At 44.9% G+C, this 18,493-nt stretch overlaps 1 protein-coding gene across 9 annotated transcripts; it reads left to right on the top strand.

Annotated features, from left to right (window-relative positions):
• The first annotated feature begins 6,302 nt into the window (after nucleotides 1-6,302).
• LOC106597645 (intelectin) lies at nucleotides 6,303-18,230 on the top strand. 9 transcript variants are annotated; one of them, XM_082978616.1, is made up of 8 exons: nucleotides 6,303-6,527; nucleotides 8,539-8,667; nucleotides 10,414-10,576; nucleotides 11,578-11,825; nucleotides 13,159-13,317; nucleotides 14,277-14,394; nucleotides 16,481-16,584; nucleotides 17,048-18,230. In XM_082978616.1, exons 2-8 carry the CDS (start codon nucleotides 8,593-8,595, stop codon nucleotides 17,198-17,200), a joined length of 1,020 nt encoding a protein of 339 aa, XP_082834742.1. In that variant the 5' UTR covers nucleotides 6,303-6,527; nucleotides 8,539-8,592; the 3' UTR covers nucleotides 17,201-18,230. The 9 variants fall into 9 exon arrangements, with proteins under 9 accessions (XP_082834742.1, XP_082834745.1, XP_082834749.1 ...); XM_082978619.1 differs by having other exon boundaries at nucleotides 6,403-6,527; nucleotides 8,539-8,696; nucleotides 10,415-10,576; XM_082978623.1 differs by having other exon boundaries at nucleotides 6,407-6,527; nucleotides 8,539-8,696; nucleotides 10,418-10,576.
• The last annotated feature ends 263 nt before the right edge of the window (nucleotides 18,231-18,493 follow it).

Raw genomic sequence — 18,493 nt, 5'->3', positions numbered from 1 at the left:
CCTAGTACCAAAGCTATCCCTGAGGCCCACCTCCCAGCCTACTCAGTTGTTCACCCGGACTCCATCTTAACACGGCTAGAACCCACTACTCCACCGGATCCTTGCCGTAAGCTCTGGACCTTGGCACCGGATCACCGCTGCTACCGAGTGGCTATAGTGGCTAACGCCCCTGTCCCGAAGCTAGCATCAGTTAGCCGTGAGCCAGGCGCATCTCCCGGCTAGCAAACTAATTTACTACAACTACAATACCTCTTGGATCCTTTGTCGACATGGCGCCCCGCCGCACCACCACGACTGGTCTGCCGACGAATACTCCATCCGCTGTGCCTTCAACCGGCCTCCGTCAGAGCAGACGCTTCTACTAGCCCCGGGCTAATAACTTTAAACGCTGTGTTGCCCGCATGCTAGCATAGTAGCAACTATCCCGCGGCTTCCCTGTTCCATCTATTGCTGCCCCCTGGACCCTATGATCACTTGGCTACATAGCTGATGCCTGCTGGACTGTCCATTAATCACGGTACTCCATTCGGTTTATTTTTTGTTTATCTGTCGGCCCCAGCCGCGAACTCAGGCTCTGTGTGTAGTTAACCAACCCTCTCTGCCCAGTCATCGCCATTTTACCTGTTGTTGTTGTTTTAGCTGATCAGCTGTTGTTGTCTCACCCGTTGTTGTCTAGCTAGCTCTCCCAATCAACACCTGTGATTACTTTATGCCTCGCTGTATGTCTCTCTCAAATGTCAATATGCCTTGTATACTGTTGTTTAGGTTAGTTTTCATTGTTTTAGTTTACAATGGACCCCTAGTTCCACTCATCATACCTCTGATACCTCCTTTGTCCCACCTCCCACAAATGCGGTGACCTCACCCATTATAACCAGCATGTCCAGAGATACAACCTCTCTTATCATCACTCAGTGCCTGGGCTTACCTCCGCTGTACCTGCACCCCACCATACCCCTGTCTGCACATTATGCCCTGAATCTATCCTACCACGACCAGAAATCTGCTCCTTTTATTCTCTGTCCCCAACGCACTAGACGACCAGTTTTGCTAGCCTTTAGCCGTACCCTCATCCTACTCCTCCTCTGTTCCTCGGGTGATGTGGAGGTTAACCCAGGCCCTGCGTGTCCCCACGCACCCTCATTTGTTGACTTCTGTGAAGCCTTGGTTTCATGCATGTCAACATCAGAAGCCTCCTCCCTAAGTTTGTTTTACTCACTGCTTTAGCACACTCCGCCAACCCTGATGTCCTTGCCGTGTCTGAATCCTGGCTTAGGAAGGCCACCAAAAATTCAGAGATTTCCATACCCAACTACAACATTTTCAGTCAAGATAGAACTGCCAAAGGGGGAGGAGTTGCAATCTACTGCAGATATAGCCTGCAAAGTTCTGTCATACTTTCCAGGTCTATACCCAAACAGTTCGAACTTCTAATTTTAAAAATTAATCTCACCAGAAATAAGTATCTCACTGTTGCCGCATGCTATCGACCCCCCTCCTCTCCCAGCTGTGCCCTGGACACCATTTGTGAATTGATCGCCCCCAATCTAGCCTCAGAGTTTGTTCTGTTAGGTGACCTAAACTGGGATATGCTTAACACCCCGGCAGTCCTACAATCTAAGTTAGATGCCCTCAATCTCACACAAATCATCAAGGAACCCACCAGGTACAACCCCAAATCCGTAAACACGGGCACCCTCATAGATATCATCCTAACCAACTTGCCCTCCAAATACACCTCCTCTGTTTTCAATCAGGATCTCAGCGATCACTGCCTCATTGCCTGTATCCGCTATGGGTCCGCGGTCAAACGAACACCCCTCATCACTGTCAAACACTTCTGTGAGAAGGCCTTTCTAATCGACCTGGCCCGGGTATCCTGGAAGGATATTGACCTCATCCCGTCAGTCGAGGATGCCTGGTCATTCTTTAAAAGTAATTTCCTCACCATCTTAGATAAGCATGCCCCATTCAAAAAATGCAGAACTAAGAACAGATACAGCCCTTGGTTCACTCCAGACCTGACTGCTCTTGACCAGCACAAAAACATCCTGTGGCGGACTGCAATAGCATCGAATAGTCCCCGCGATATGCAACTGTTCAGGGAAGTCAGGAACCAATACATGCAGTCAGTCAGGAAAAGACTAGCTTTTTCAAGCAGAAATTTGCATTCTGTAGCTCTAACTCCAAAAAGTTTTGGGACACTGTAAAGTCCATGGAGAACAAGAGCACCTCCTCCCAGCTGCCCACTGCACTGAGGTTAGGTAACACGGTCACCACTGATAAATCTATGATAATCGAAAATGTCAATAAGCATTTCTCAATGGCTGGCCATGCCTTCCTACTGGCTACTCCATCCCCGGCCAACAGCTTCGCCCCCCCCGCAGCTACTCGCCCAAGCCTCCCCAGCTTCTCCTTCACCGAAATCCAGATAGCAGATGTTCTGAAAGAGCTGCAAAACCTGTACCCGTACAAATCAGCTGGGCTTGACAATCTGGACCCTCTCTTTCTAAAACTATCCGCCGCCATTGTTGCAACCCCTATTACCAGCCTGTTCAACCTCTCTTTCGTATCATCCGAGATCCCTAAAGATTGGAAAGCTGCCGCGGTCATCCCCCTCTTCAAAGGGGGTGACACCCTAGACCCAAACTGTTACAGGCCTATTTCCATCCTGCCCTGCCTATCTAAAGTCTTTGAAAGCCAAGTTAATAAACAGATCACTGACCATTTCGAATCCCACCGTACCTTCTCCGCTGTGCAATCCGGTTTCCGAGCCGGTCACGGGTGCACCTCAGCCACACTCAAGGTACTAAACGATATCATAACCGCCATCGATAAAAGACAGTACTGTGCAGCTGTCTTCATCGACCTGGCCAAGGCTTTCGACTCTGTCAATCAGCGTATTCTTATCGGCAGACTCAATAGCCTTGGCTTTTCAAATGGCTGCCTCGCCTGGTTCACCAACTACTTTGCAGACAGAGTTCAGTGAGGGCATGTTGTCTGGACCTCTGGCAGTCTCTATGGGGGTGCCACAGGGTTAAATTCTCGGGCCGACTCTTTTCTCTGTAGATATCAATGATGTTGCTCTTGCTGCGGGTGATTCCCTGATCCACCTCTACGCAGACGACACCATTCTGTATACTTCTGGCCCATCTTTGGACACTGTGCTAACTAACTTCCAAACGAGCTTCAATGCCATACAACACTCCTTCTGTGGCCTCCAACTGCTCTTAAACGCTAGTAAAACCAAATGCATGCTTTTCAACCGTTCGCTACATCTCCAATCCAAAATCAAATCTAGAATTGGCTTTCTATTTCGCAACAAAGCCTCCTTCACTCACGCCACCAAACTTACCCTAGTAAAACTGACTATCCTACTGATCCTCGACTTCGGCGATGTCATCTACAAAATAGCTTCCAATACTCTACTCAGCAAACTGGATGCAGTCTATCACAGTGCCATCCGTTTTGTTACCAAATCACCTTCTATCACCCACCACTGCGACCTGTATGCTCTAGTCGGCTGGCCCTTGCTACATATTCGTCGCCAGACCCACTGGCTCCAGGTCATCTATAAGTCTATGCTTGGTAAAGCTCCAACTTATCTCAGTTCACTGGTCACGATAACAACACTCACCCATAGCACACGTTCCAGCAGGTATATCTCACTGATCAGCCCCAAAGCCAACACCTCATTTGGCCACCTTTCCTTCCAGTTCTCTGCTGCCAGTGACTGGAACGAATTGCAAAAATCGCTGAAGTTGGAGACTTTAATTTCCCTCACCAACTTTAAACATCAGCTATCTGAGCAGCTAACTGATCACTGCAGCTGTACATAGTCCATCTGTAAACAGCCCATCCAATCTACCTACCTCATCCCCATACTGTTTTTATTTTATTTACTTTTCTGCTCTTTTGCACACCAGTATCTCTACGTGCACATCATCATATGCTCATCTATCACTCCAGTGTTAATCTGCTAAATTGTAATTATTTGCTCCTATGGCCTATTTATTACCTTTCCTCCTCATGCCTTTTGCACACACTGAATATAGACTTTATTTTTTTTTCTTCTGTGTCATTGACTTGTTTATTGTGTTATCGGCTTGTTTATTGTTTACTCCATGTGTAACTCTGTGTTGTTGTCTGTGTCACACTGCTTTGCTTTATCTTGGCCAGGTCGCAGTTGTAAATGAGAACTTGTTCTCAACTAGCCTACCTGGTTAAATAAAGGTGAAATAAAAAAAAATAAAAATAAATATACCAGTGCTTTTTCATCCTGGTCTTGGTGATAAAAAGGGGCCATTTTAGTTTTTAGCACTACACACCGGATTCCACTAATCAACTTGATCAAGCAAACCTGTGATTAGTGGAATCAGGTGTACAGTGCATTCGGAAAGTATTCAGACCCCTTGACTTCCACATTTTGTTATGTTACAGCCTTATTCTAAAATGGATTAAATAGTTTTCCCCCTCAACACACAATACCCCATAATGACAAAGCAAAAACAGGTTTTCAGAATATTTTGCAAATGTATAAAAAATAAAAAAATGAAAATACCACATTTACATAAGTATTCAGACCCTTTACTCAGTACGTTGTTGAAGCACCTTTGGCAGCGATTACATCCTCGAGTCTTCTTGGGCATGACGTTACAAGCTTAGCACACCTGTATTTGGGGAGTTTCTCCCATTCTTCTCTGCAGATCCTCTCATGCTCTGTCAGGTTGGATGGGGAGCATCGCTGCACAGCTATTTTCAGGTCTCTGAGATCTTCGATCGGGTTCAAGTCTGGGCTCCAGCTTGGCCACTTAAGGAGACTTGTCCCGAAGCCACTCCAGTGTTGTCTTAGCTGTGTGCTTACGGTTGTTGTCCTGTTGGAAGGTGAACCTTCGTCCCAGTCTGAGGTCCTGGGCGCTCTGTAGCAGGTTTTCATCAAGGATTTCCCTGTTCTTTGCTCCGTTCATCTTTCCCTCGATCATGACTAGTCTCCCAGTCCCTGCCGCTGAAAAACATCCCCACAGCATGATGCTGCCACCACCATGCTTCACCGTAGGGATGGTGCCAGGTTTCCTCCAGACGTGATGCTTGGCATTCAGGCCAAAGAGTTCAATCTTAGTTTCATCAGACCAGAGAATCTTGTTTCTCATGGGCTGAGAGTCCTTAAGGTGTCTTTTGGCAAACTCCAAGTGGACAGTTATATGCCTTTTACTGAGGAGTGGCATCCGTCTGGCCACTCTACCATAAAGGCCTGATTGGTGGAGTGCTGCAGAGATGGTTGTCCTTCTGGAAGGTTCTCCCATCTACACAGAGGAACTCTGGAGCTCTGTCAGCGTAACCATTGGGTTCTTGTTCACCTACCTAACCAAGGCCCTTCTACCCCGATTGCTCAGTTTGGCCAGGCGGCCAGCTCTAGGAAGAGTCTTGGTGGTTCCAAACTTCTTCCATTTAAGAAAGATGGAGGCCACTGTGTTCTTGGGGACCTTCAATGCTGCAGACATTTGTTGGTACCCTTCACCAGATCATTGCCTCGACACAATCCTGTCTCGGAGCTCTACGGATAATTCCTTCTACCTCATGGCTTGGTTTTTGCTCAGACATGCACTGTCAACTGTGGGACCTCATAAATACAGGTGTGTGCCTTTCCAAATCAAAATCATGTCCAATCAATTGAATTGACCACAGGTGGACTCCAATCAAGTTGTAGAAACATCTCAAGGATGCACCTGAGCTCAATTTGGAGTCTCATAGCAAAGGGTCTGAATACTTATGTAAATAAGGTATTTCTGTCTCCTATCTGCCAGGTCTGAGAGACTGAAAACAAAGTTCTAAACAACAAGCATGTTGGAATCAGTCAATATTCATTCAGTGTACGTCTCAAATGGCACCCTATTCCCTTTATAGTGCACTTATTTTGACCTTATGGGCCCTGGATAAAAGAACTGCACTATAGAGGGAATAGGGTGCTATTTGAGACATACACCAAACGAATATTGACTGATACCTACTTCCTCGTTCTTTAGAACTTTGTTTCCAGTCTCTCAGACCTGGCAGATAGGAGACAAGGTGTGTCTGTAGGTAACGGGTTGGGCCTAGTTCCAGTCTCTCAGACCTGGCAGATAGGAGACAAGGTGTGTCTGTAGGTAACGGGTTGGGTCCAGTTTCCTCAACTGTTGTAATGGCCTCACACAGATTACAGGCTTTGAAGCAGCAACAAAATCAGCATGATAATCTTTTATGAGGCCTTTATGGATGATCAACTAGAGTTATTGTTTTACCCTTGTTGCCATTAACCCTGTTTTGGAAGGCTTGTACTTTCCTGTAAAAGGAGCACTAAATCATTATTGATCAAAACAAGTTTGTTCCTTGTTGCTTTGTTTACAGTTTGATGGCTCAGACGTGACAGATAAGAACACGTGAATCTCTCAGAGCTGGCATAATATGGGCAGTGTTAAGGGTTGGCATCATAAAGATCCCCTGGGACTCAGGCATTTGACAGATCCCTCACTGAGACCTCCTTACAGCAGGTAATCCAACATTCACTTCTGGTAATACTGTAATATGGGAGAACGAGAGATAACGTCAGCTTTAGGTACGTTTGTTACGGGATTTATTTTGATGGAAACCTCCATTACAAGTTGTGGAATGTATTAAGTTAGTATCTTTTTATGTATAAAGAATAACATTTTGGGGATTGGTTGAAGTCTCTCTCTCTCTCTCTCTCTTCCCCATAGACATGTTGTCCTGTGTTCTCCTGTGGTTAATGTCTCTCTCTTTCTCTTCCCCATAGACATGTTGTCCTGTGTTCTCCTGTGGTTAATGTCTCTCTCTTTCTCTTCCCCATAGACATGTTGTCCTGTGTTCTCCTGTGGTTAATGTCTCTCTCTTTCTCTTCCCCATAGACATGTTGTCCTGTGTTCTCCTGTGGTTAATGTCTCTCTCTCTCTCTTCCCCATAGACATGTTGTCCTGTGTTCTCCTGTGGTTAATGTCTCTCTCTTTCTCTTCCCCATAGACATGTTGTCCTGTGTTGTCCTGTGGTTGAAGTCTCTCTCTCTCTCTTCCCCATAGACATGTTGTCCTGTGTTGTCCTGTGGTTGAAGTCTCTCTCTCTCTCTTCCCCATAGACATGTTGTCCTGTGTTGTCCTGTGGTTGAAGTCTCTCTCTCTCTCTTCCCCATAGACATGTTGTCCTGTGTTGTCCTGTGGTTGAAGTCTCTCTCTCTCTCTTCCCCATAGACATGTTGTCCTGTGTTGTCCTGTGGTTGAAGTCTCTCTCTCTCTCTTCCCCATAGACATGTTGTCCTGTGTTGTCCTGTGGTTGAAGTCTCTCTCTCTCTCTTCCCCATAGACATGTTGTCCTGTGTTGTCCTGTGGTTGAAGTCTCTCTCTCTCTCTTCCCCATAGACATGTTGTCCTGTGTTGTCCTGTGGTTAATGTCTCTCTCTCTCTCTCTCTTCCCCATAGACATGTTGTCCTGTGTTGTCCTGTGGTTGAAGTCTCTCTCTCTCTCTTCCCCATAGACATGTTGTCCTGTGTTGTCCTGTGGTTGAAGTCTCTCTCTCTCTCTTCCCCATAGACATGTTGTCCTGTGTTGTCCTGTGGTTGAAGTCTCTCTCTCTCTCTTCCCCATAGACATGTTGTCCTGTGTTGTCCTGTGGTTGAAGTCTCTCTCTCTCTCTTCCCCATAGACATGTTGTCCTGTGTTGTCCTGTGGTTGAAGTCTCTCTCTCTCTCTTCCCCATAGACATGTTGTCCTGTGTTGTCCTGTGGTTAATGTCTCTCTCTCTCTCTCTCTTCCCCATAGACATGTTGTCCTGTGTTGTCCTGTGGTTGAAGTCTCTCTCTCTCTCTTCCCCATAGACATGTTGTCCTGTGTTGTCCTGTGGTTAATGTCTCTCTCTCTCTCTCTCTTCCCCATAGACATGTTGTCCTGTGTTCTCCTGTGGTTGAAGTCTCTCTCTCTCTCTTCCCCATAGACATGTTGTCCTGTGTTGTCCTGTGGTTAATGTCTCTCTCTCTCTCTTCCCCATAGACATGTTGTCCTGTGTTGTCCTGTGGTTGAAGTCTCTCTCTCTCTCTTCCCCATAGACATGTTGTCCTGTGTTGTCCTGTGGTTGAAGTCTCTCTCTCTCTCTTCCCCATAGACATGTTGTCCTGTGTTGTCCTGTGGTTGAAGTCTCTCTCTCTCTCTTCCCCATAGACATGTTGTCCTGTGTTGTCCTGTGGTTGAAGTCTCTCTCTCTCTCTTCCCCATAGACATGTTGTCCTGTGTTGTCCTGTGGTTGAAGTCTCTCTCTCTCTCTTCCCCATAGACATGTTGTCCTGTGTTGTCCTGTGGTTAATGTCTCTCTCTTTCTCTTCCCCATAGACATGTTGTCCTGTGTTGTCCTGTGGTTGAAGTCTCTCTCTCTCTCTTCCCCATAGACATGTTGTCCTGTGTTGTCCTGTGGTTGAAGTCTCTCTCTCTCTCTTCCCCATAGACATGTTGTCCTGTGTTGTCCTGTGGTTGAAGTCTCTCTCTCTCTCTTCCCCATAGACATGTTGTCCTGTGTTGTCCTGTTGTTGATGGTTCCTCTGCTGATGGTTGAACATGCATCATGTGCACCTACAACTAACTCAACTTCACCACCTCAACTTCACCAACTCAACTTCACCACCTCAACTTCACCACCTCAACTTCACCACCTCAACTTGGTAAGATACTGACCTCTCACTTATTCACTATTCTAGTTTAATATACAACTATATTGTCCATTTGTTACAGCAAACCATGACCCCTCCCACCACCTCCAAGATAGCCAACCACGTTACAGAGAACAACGACCCCTCCCACCACCTCCCAGATAGCCACCACGTTACAGAGAACAACGACCCCTCCCACCACCTCCCAGATAGCCAACCACGTTACAGAGAACAACGACCCCTCCCACCACCTCCCAGATAGCCAACCACGTTACAGAGAACAACGACCCCTCCCACCCCCTCCCAGATAGCCAACCACGTTACAGAGAACAACGACCCCTCCCACCCCCTCCCAGATAGCCAACCACGTTACAGAGAACAACGACCCCTCCCACCACCTCCCAGATAGCCAACCACGTTACAGAGAACAACGACCCCTCCCACCACCTCCCAGATAGCCAACCACGTTACAGAGAACAACGACCCCTCCCACCCCCTCCCAGATAGCCAACCACGTTACAGAGAACAACGACCCCTCCCACCACCTCCCAGATAGCCAACCACGTTACAGAGAACAACGACCCCTCCCACCACCTCCCAGATAGCCAACCACGTTACAGAGAACAACGACCCCATCCCACCACCTCCGAGATAGCCAACCACGTTACAGAGAACAACGACCCCTCCCACCCCCTCCCAGATAGCCAACCACGTTACAGAGAACAACGACCCCTCCCACCACCTCCCAGATAGCCAACCACGTTACAGAGAACAACGACCCCATCCCACCACCTCCCAGATAGCCAACCACGTTACAGAGAACAACGACCCCTCCCACCCCCTCCCAGATAGCCAACCACGTTACAGAGAACAACGACCCCATCCCACCACCTCCCAGATAGCCAACCACGTTACAGAGAACAACGACCCCTCCCACCACCTCCCAGATAGCCAACCACGTTACAGAGAACAACGACCCCATCCCACCACCTCCCAGATAGCCAACCACGTTACAGAGAACAACGACCCCTCCCACCCCCTCCCAGATAGCCAACCACGTTACAGAGAACAACGACCCCTCCCACCACCTCCCAGATAGCCAACCACGTTACAGAGAACAACGACCCCTCCCACCCCCTCCCAGATAGCCAACCACGTTACAGAGAACAACGACCCCTCCCACCCCCTCCCAGATAGCCAACCACGTTACAGCTGTACTGTAATTGTAAGATGTACAGAAGCAACAATACCTCAGGTGAATTGTTTCCTTATTATTTTAGGACCAGTATGGAGACCAGGGCTCCACACTCTATGGGGTCTAATCCTCTGTAGTGTTTACTGTAGTAATGTCATGTAGCACACACAGACACTATCACACTATCACACACTATCACACACACACACACACTATCACTCACACACACACACACACACACACACACACACACACACACACACACACACACACACACACACACACACACACTCACACTCAGTGCAAGACGTGCCACTATTGTACCTGGTTCGAATCCTGGCTGTATCACATCCAGCTGTGATTGGGAGTCCCATAGGGTGGCGCACAATTGGCCCAGCGTCGTCCGGGTTTGGCCGTCATTGTAAATAAGAATTTGTTCTTAACTGACTTGACTAGTTAAATAAAATAAAAATAATAAAACACACACGTGTCTGTATCAAGTATTTAACTTTCCTCTCGTCTTGGTGATTTCCAGTAGCCGTGCAGGCGGTACACGAGGGCAGACATGCAGTCGGGGTTGGGCCCAGTTTCCAGTCTCTCAGAACAGACTTCAACAGCTTGGAGAGGCTGAGGAACAGAACACGATATGTTGCCAGGAGCTGTAAAGAAACAAGGGACAGATATAACCAACATGAAGGTAACAAACATTTCTATACAATAATAATAATAATATATTAACTATATATGCCATTTAGCAGATGCTTTAACTCAAAGCGATTTACAGGATTACGTGCAAACATTTTCACATGGGTTGCCCCAGTGGGACATAAACCCACAATCCTAACGTTGCCTTGCTTTAAGCTTCACAGGACCACCCATGTTTATAACTGCTGTACACTGCAGTGCTGTATATTAAATAATTATTCATGTCTGAACACTCAGACTACAACAGAAAGAATAGCAGTGCCAATCTTGTACTGTTTATCTCTCGCCACCCGGTGGTTACGTTTGGTGTTGCATGTACAGTACATTGAGTATCACCATGGTTACAAAGAATTTACTCATCAGATGGGCATCTATATACGTTATATTTAGATATATGTATCAATATATGTAGACATTTACTTTGTTATATTTACATATATGTTAGTATATTTAGGTTTACAATTGCTTATACGTAAGTATATAGTTCAATATATTGTTAAATACTTCAATATATGTAGGTATATATTTCAAGATACAGTACCAGTCAAAAGTTTGGACACAGCTACTCATTCCAGGGTTTTGCTTTATTTTTACTATTTTCTACATTGTAGAATTATAGTGAAGACATCAAACTATGAAATAACACGTATGGAATATTGTAGTAACCAGACAAGTAAGAGAATGCCAAGAGGGTGCAAAGCTGTCATCAAGAAAAAGGGTGGCTACTTTGAAGAATCTAAAATCAAAAATATATTTTGATTTGTTTAACACTTTTTTGGTTACTACATGATTCCATTTGTGTTATTTCATAGTTCTGATGTCTTCACTATTATTCTACAATGTAGAAAATAGCAAAAATAAAGAAAAAACCTTGAATAAGTAGGTGTGTCCAAACTTTTGACTGGTACAGTATGTATTTACATATTTCAACATATGTAATTATGTTCATTTAAATATATTTGGATATTTCTAATATATTTCTCCTTCTGTCAGATGGTCTGTACTACCTGACTACGGCCAGCGGGGTGGTGTACCAGACCTTTTGTGACATGACCACAGCGGGTGGCGGCTGGACTCTGGTGGCGAGCGTGCACGAGAACAACATGTATGGGAAGTGCACGGTGGGTGACCGCTGGTCCAGTGAGCAGGGTAATAACCCCAACCGGCCAGACGGAGAGGGGAACTGGGCCAACAGGGTCACCTTTGGAACAGCAGAGGGCGCCACCTCTGATGACTTCAAGGTAGAGCAACTTGTTTTGTCTTGTTTAGTCTACTTTTGTCTAGTCTAGACGGTCTAGTCTCAATCACTTTTTCTAGATCATCTACTTTTGTCTAGTCTAGACGGTCTCATCTCAATCGCTTTTTCCAGATCATCGAGTGATGTCTAGTCTAGATGTTTTTTTTCGATATCCACCTCATCGACTCGTCGGGCATCCGATTGCTATATCATACGATGGGGTAAAGCTGATATGTTAAATAGATGATCAGATTGCTATATCATACGATGGGGTTAAGCTGATATGTTAAATAGATGATCAGATTGCTATATCATACGATGGGGGTTAAGCTGATATGTTAAAAGATGATCAGATTGCTATATCATACGATGGGGTAAACTAAACTAATGTTGAAAACCTATACAGTAGGGTTGGGCTCAATTTCATTTCAATTCCAGTCTATTCAGAAACCAAACTACAATTCCAAATTCTTCCCATTGAAATAAATGCATTGAAGAATAAGAATTGGAATGTCAGTGCATTTCCTGAATTAACTGGAAGTGGAATGGAATTGCGTGATGCAAGACACAAATCAATACATATCCTCTTGTCTCCCTCAGAACCCTGGGTATTAAAACATCTCCTCTCCTCAGAACCCTGGGTATTAATACATCTCCTCTCCTCAGAACCCTGGGTATTAAAACATCTCCTCTCCTCAGAACCCTGGGTATTAAAACATCTCCTCTCCTCAGAACCCTGGGTATTAAAACATCTCCTCTCCTCAGAACCCTGGGTACTAAAACATCTCCTCTCCTCAGAACCCTGGGTATTAATACATCTGCTCCTGTCTCCCTCAGAACCCTGGGTATTAATACATCTGCTCCTGTCTCCCTCAGAACCCTGGGTATTAATACATCTCCTCTCCTCAGAACCCTGGGTATTAAAACATCTCCTCTCCTCAGAACCCTGGGTATTAAAACATCTCCTCTCCTCAGAACCCTGGGTATTAATACATCTCCTCTCCCTCAGAACCCTGGGTATTAATACATCTCCTCTCCCTCAGAACCCTGGGTATTAATACATCTCCTCTCCTCAGAACCCTGGGTATTAAAACATCTCCTCTCCTCAGAACCCTGGGTATTAAAACATCTCCTCTCCTCAGAACCCTGGGTATTAATACATCTCCTCCTGTCTCCCTCAGAACCCTGGATATTAATACATCTGCTCCTGTCTCCCTCAGAACCCTGGGTATTAAAACATCTCCTCCTGTCTCCCTCAGAACCCTGGGTATTAATACATCTCCTCCTGTCTCCCTCAGAACCCTGGGTATTAAAACATCTCCTCCTGTCTCCCTCAGAACCCTGGGTATTATGACATCGTGGCGGAGGACATGTCTGTGTGGCACATTCCCAACAACTCTCCTATGGAACACTGGAACCTGGCATCCATCCTGCGTTACCACACAGAGAGACGCTTCCTCACCCTGCACGGAGGCAACCTGCACCAACTCTTCAAGGTATCAAACACACACACAGAGATGCTTCCTCACCCTGCACGGAGGCAACCTGCACCAACTCTTCAAGGTATCAAACACACACACAGAGAGATGCTTCCTCACCCTGCACGGAGGCAACCTGCACCAACTCTTCAAGGTATCAAACACACACACAGAGATGCTTCCTCACCCTGCACGGAGGCAACCTGCACCAACTCTTCAAGGTATCAAACACACACACAGAGAGATGCTTCCTCACCCTGCACGGAGGCAACCTGCACCAACTCTTCAAGGTATCAAACACACACACAGAGATGCTTCCTCACCCTGCACGGAGGCAACCTGCACCAACTCTTCAAGGTATCAAACACACACACAGAGAGATGCTTCCTCACCCTGCACGGAGGCAACCTGCACCAACTCTTCAAGGTATCAAACACACACACAGAGAGATGCTTCCTCACCCTGCACGGAGGCAACCTGCACCAACTCTTCAAGGTATCAAACACACACACAGAGAGATGCTTCCTCACCCTGCACGGAGGCAACCTGCACCAACTCTTCAAGGTATCAAACACACTCACAGAGAGACGCTTCCTCACCCTGCACGGAGGCAACCTGCACCAACTCTTCAAGGTATCAAACACACACACAGAGAGATGCTTCCTCACCCTGCACGGAGGCAACCTGCACCAACTCTTCAAGGTATCAAACACACTCACACCCGCACACACACAAACACACAGTACAATTTACACGTTCTTGTTCATTTCACTTACACAGGTGTTTGAGGTGGTTCGGTCCACATTTGCGTTATGAATAACTTTGACAAACTAATGCATCAAGCTGATGCCTAGGCTTTAGCTCAGCAGGTTAACACAGTCTGAGACCCCCCCCCCCCCCCCCCCCCCCAGTGGGTCAAACAGATGGGTGCTTGATGAAGCTCAACATGAATGACATGTTGTGTTCTGATATCCCAGACCCACCCAGTGAGATACAACGTGGGGTCTTGCAGCAACAGAGGACCATCCATTCCTGTTGTCTATGACCATGGAGACACAGAAACCACCAGACAGCTGTACGGACCCAGCTCAAGAAGTACGGGCCTCTTTCATTTGATAAACCACGAACAAATGAAAGAGAGCGATGAAATTAAATATATCTGTAGACATACAGTTGAAGTCGGAAGTTTACATACACCTTAGCAAAATACATTTAAACTCAGTTTTTCAAAATTCCTGACATTTAATCCTAGTAAAAATTCCGTTTTAGGTCAGTTAGGATCACCACTTTATTTTAAGAATGTGAAATGTCAGAATAGAAGTAGAGAGAATGATATATTTCAGCTTTTATTTCCTTCATCACATTCCGAGTGGATCAGAAGTTTACATACACTCAATTACTATTTGGTAGCATTGCCTTTAAATTGTTTAACTTGGGTCAAACGTTTCGGGTAGCCTTCCACAAGCTTCCCACAATAACTTGGGTGAATTTTGGCCCATTCCTCCTGACAGAGCTGGTGTAACTGAGTCAGGTTTGTAGACCTCCTTGCTTGCACACGCTTTTTCAGTTCTGCCCACAAATGTTCTATAGGATTGAGGTCAGGGCTTTATGATGGCCACTCCAATACCTTGACTTTGTTGTCCTTAAGCCATTTTGCCACAACTTTGGAAGTATGCTTGGGGTCATTGTCCATTTGGAAGACCCATTTGTGACCAAGCTTTAACTTCCTGACTGATGTCTTGAGATGTTGCTTCAATATATCCACATAATTTTCCTCCCTCATAATGCCATTTATTTTTTGAGGTGCACCAGTCCCTCCTGCAGCAAAGCACCCCCCAACACGATGCTGCCACCCTGTGCTTCATGTTTGGGATGGTGTTCTTCAGGCTTGCAAGCCTCCCCTTTTTCCTCCAAACATAACGATGGTCATTATGACCAAACAGTTCTATTTTTGTTTCATCAGACCAGAGGACATTTCTCCAAAAAGTACAATCTTTGTCCCCATGTGCAGTTGCAAACCGTAGTCTGGCTTTTTTATGGCGGTTTTGTAGCAGAGGCTTCTTCCTTGCTGAGCGGCCTTTCAGGTTATGTCAATATAGGACTAGTTTTACTGTGGATATAGATACGTTTTGTACCTGTTTCCTGCAGCATCTCCACAAGGTCCTTTGCTGTTGTTCTGGGATTGATTTGCACTTTTTGCACCGAAGTACATTCATCTCCAGGAGACAGACTGCGTCTCCTTCCTGAGCGGTATGACGGCTGCGTGGTCCAATGGTGTTTATACTTGCGTACTATTGTTTGTACAGATGAACGTGGTACCTTCAGGAGTTTGGAAATTGCTCCCAAGGATGAACCAGACTTGTGGAGGTCCACAATTCTTTTTCTGAGGTCTTAGCTGATTTCTTTAGATTTTCCCATGATGTCAAGCGAAGAGGCACTGAGTTTGAAGGTAGGCCTTGAAATACATCCACAGGTACACCTCCAATTGACTCAAATGATGTCAATTAGCCTATCAGAAGCTTCTAAAGCCATGACATAATTTTCTGGAATTTTCCAAGCTGTTTAAAGACACATTCAACTTAGCATATGTAAACTTCTGACCCACTGGAATTGTGATACAGTGAATTATAAGTCAAATAATCTGTCTGTAAACAATTGTTGGAAAAATGCCTTGTATCATGCACAAAGTAGATGTCCTAACCGACTTGCCAAAACTACAGTTTGTTAACAAGAAATTTATGGAGTGGTTGAAAAACAAGTTTTAATGACTCCAACCTAAGTGTATGTAAACTTCCGACTTCAACTGTATATATATTTATATTTAAGGGGTTTGTGGTATATGGCCAATATACCACGGCTAAGGGCTGTTCTTAGGCACAACGCAACACAGAGTGCCTGGAGGTGCCTTATTGCTATTATAAACTGGTTACCAACATAATTAGAGAAGTAAAAATAATTGTTTTGACATACCCGTGGTATACGGTCTGATATATCACAGCATCAGCCAATCAGCATTTAGGGCTCGAACCACCCAGTTTCTAAATATATATATATACGCCTGTAGATAACAACAACGTTACTGTCATTAAGTTTATTCAGAAAGGGAATGTGTCTGTGGAATAAATGACGTGGCTCGTAGACGTTTATATAATGTTTCTGTCATATATTTTATCTCCTAAAGATGAGTTTCAACCTGGCTTCATCACGTTCAGAGCCATAAATACCGAACGAGCAGCCACGGCCATCTGCTCTGGGGTCAAACCAATCGGCTGCAACACTGAACATGTGAGTTCAAAGGAACAATCGTGGTATTTTTTAAGGCAAATAATTATGTGTGTGTGTGTCTGTGTGTGTCTGTGTGTCTGTTTGTGTGTGTCTGTGTGTCTCTGTGTGTGTGTATGTGTGTGTATCTGTGTCTCTGTGAGTGTGTATGTGTGTGTGTCTGTGTGTTTGTGTGTGTCTGTGTGTTTGTGTGTGTGTGTGTCTGTGTGTTTGTGTGTGTGTGTGTCTGTGTGTGTGTCTCTGTGAGTGTGTATGTGTGTGTGTTTGTGTGTGTGTGTGTGTGTGTGTGTGTCTGTGTGCAAGCATTAGATGGCATGCATGTGTCCATCTGTTTCATAGTGTCTGTGTGTGTGTGTGTGTGTGTGTGTGTGTGTGTGTGTGTGTGTGTGTGTGTGTGTGTGTGTGTGTGTGTGTGTGTGTGTGTGTGTGTGTGTGTGTGTGTGTGTGTATGTGTGTGTGTGTGTAGTACTGTATAGGTGGTGGTGGACACTTCCCTGAGGCTGCTCCCATACAGTGTGGTGACTTCACTGGCTTTGACGGGAACGGTTACGGGACCAACATAGGCTGGAGTGCGTCCAGGGAGATCACCGAAGCTGCTGTGCTGCTCTTCTACCGTTAAATTCCATCCTAAAACCGTTTACTATGTTCTATACACTGTAAGGAATACAACTATATTGTCCAAAAGAAACTAACCATTCTATGGTATTGAATAGAAAACTAACCATTCTATGGTATTGAATAGAAAACTAACCATTCCATGGTGTTGAATAGAAAACTAACCATTCTCTGGTATTGAATAGAAAACTAACCATTCCATGGTATTGAATAGAAAACTAACCATTCCATGGTATTGAATAGAAAACTAACCATTCCATGGTATTGAATAGAAAACTAACCATTCTATGGTATTGAATAGAAAACTAACCATTCCATGGTATTGAATAGAAAACTAACCATTCCATGGTATTGAATAGAAAACTAACCATTCTATGGTATTGAATAGAAAACTAACCATTCCATGGTATTGAATAGAAAACTAACCATTCCATGGTATTGAATAGAAAACTAACCATTCCATGGTATTGAATAGAAAACTAACCATTCTATGGTATTGAATAGAAAACTAACCATTCCATGGTATTGAATAGAAAACTAACCATTCCATGGTATTGAATAGAAAACTAACCATTCCATGGTATTGAATAGAAAACTAACCATTCCATGGTATTGAATAGGAAACTAACCATTCTATGGTATTGAATAGAAAACTAACCATTCCATGGTATTGAATAGAAAACTAACCATTCCATGGTATTGAATAGAAAACTAACCATTCCATGGTATTGAATAGGAAACTAACCATTCTATGGTATTGAATAGAAAACTAACCATTCCATGGTATTGAATAGAAAACTAACCATTCCATGGTATTGAATAGAAAACTAACCATCTCTGCCATCAACATACGTGTATTAAGATTTGTTGTCGTTTGTTTTATGAAATCCCCTGTTTGATAAATTGTTGTAACGGAAACAACTTCTCTGTGGTTATTATAGAGGTAGCATTAATTAACTGAATGTGCTGTACAAATACAACTGCATATACACTGCTCAAAAAAATAAAGGGAACACTTAAACAACACAATGTAACTCCAAGTCAATCACACTTCTGTGAAATCAAACTGTCCACTTAGGAAGCAACACTGATTGACAATAAATTTCACATGCTGTTGTGCAAATGGAATAGACAACAGTTGGAAATTATAGGCAATTAGCAAGACACCCCCAATAAAGGAGTGGTTCTGCAGGTGTGGACCACAGACCACTTCTCAGTTCCTATGCTTCCTGGCTGATGTGTTGGTCACTTTTGAATGCTGGCGGTGCTTTCACTCTAGTGGTAGCATGAAACGGAG

The sequence above is a fragment of the Salmo salar genome, chromosome 08 (genome assembly GCF_965601325.2).
Source record: "Salmo salar chromosome 08, fSalSal1, whole genome shotgun sequence".
Lineage (NCBI taxonomy): Eukaryota > Metazoa > Chordata > Actinopteri > Salmoniformes > Salmonidae > Salmo > Salmo salar.
The sequence above is the reverse complement of the archived record's forward strand: the minus strand, read 5'-3'. Positions and strand labels throughout refer to the sequence as shown.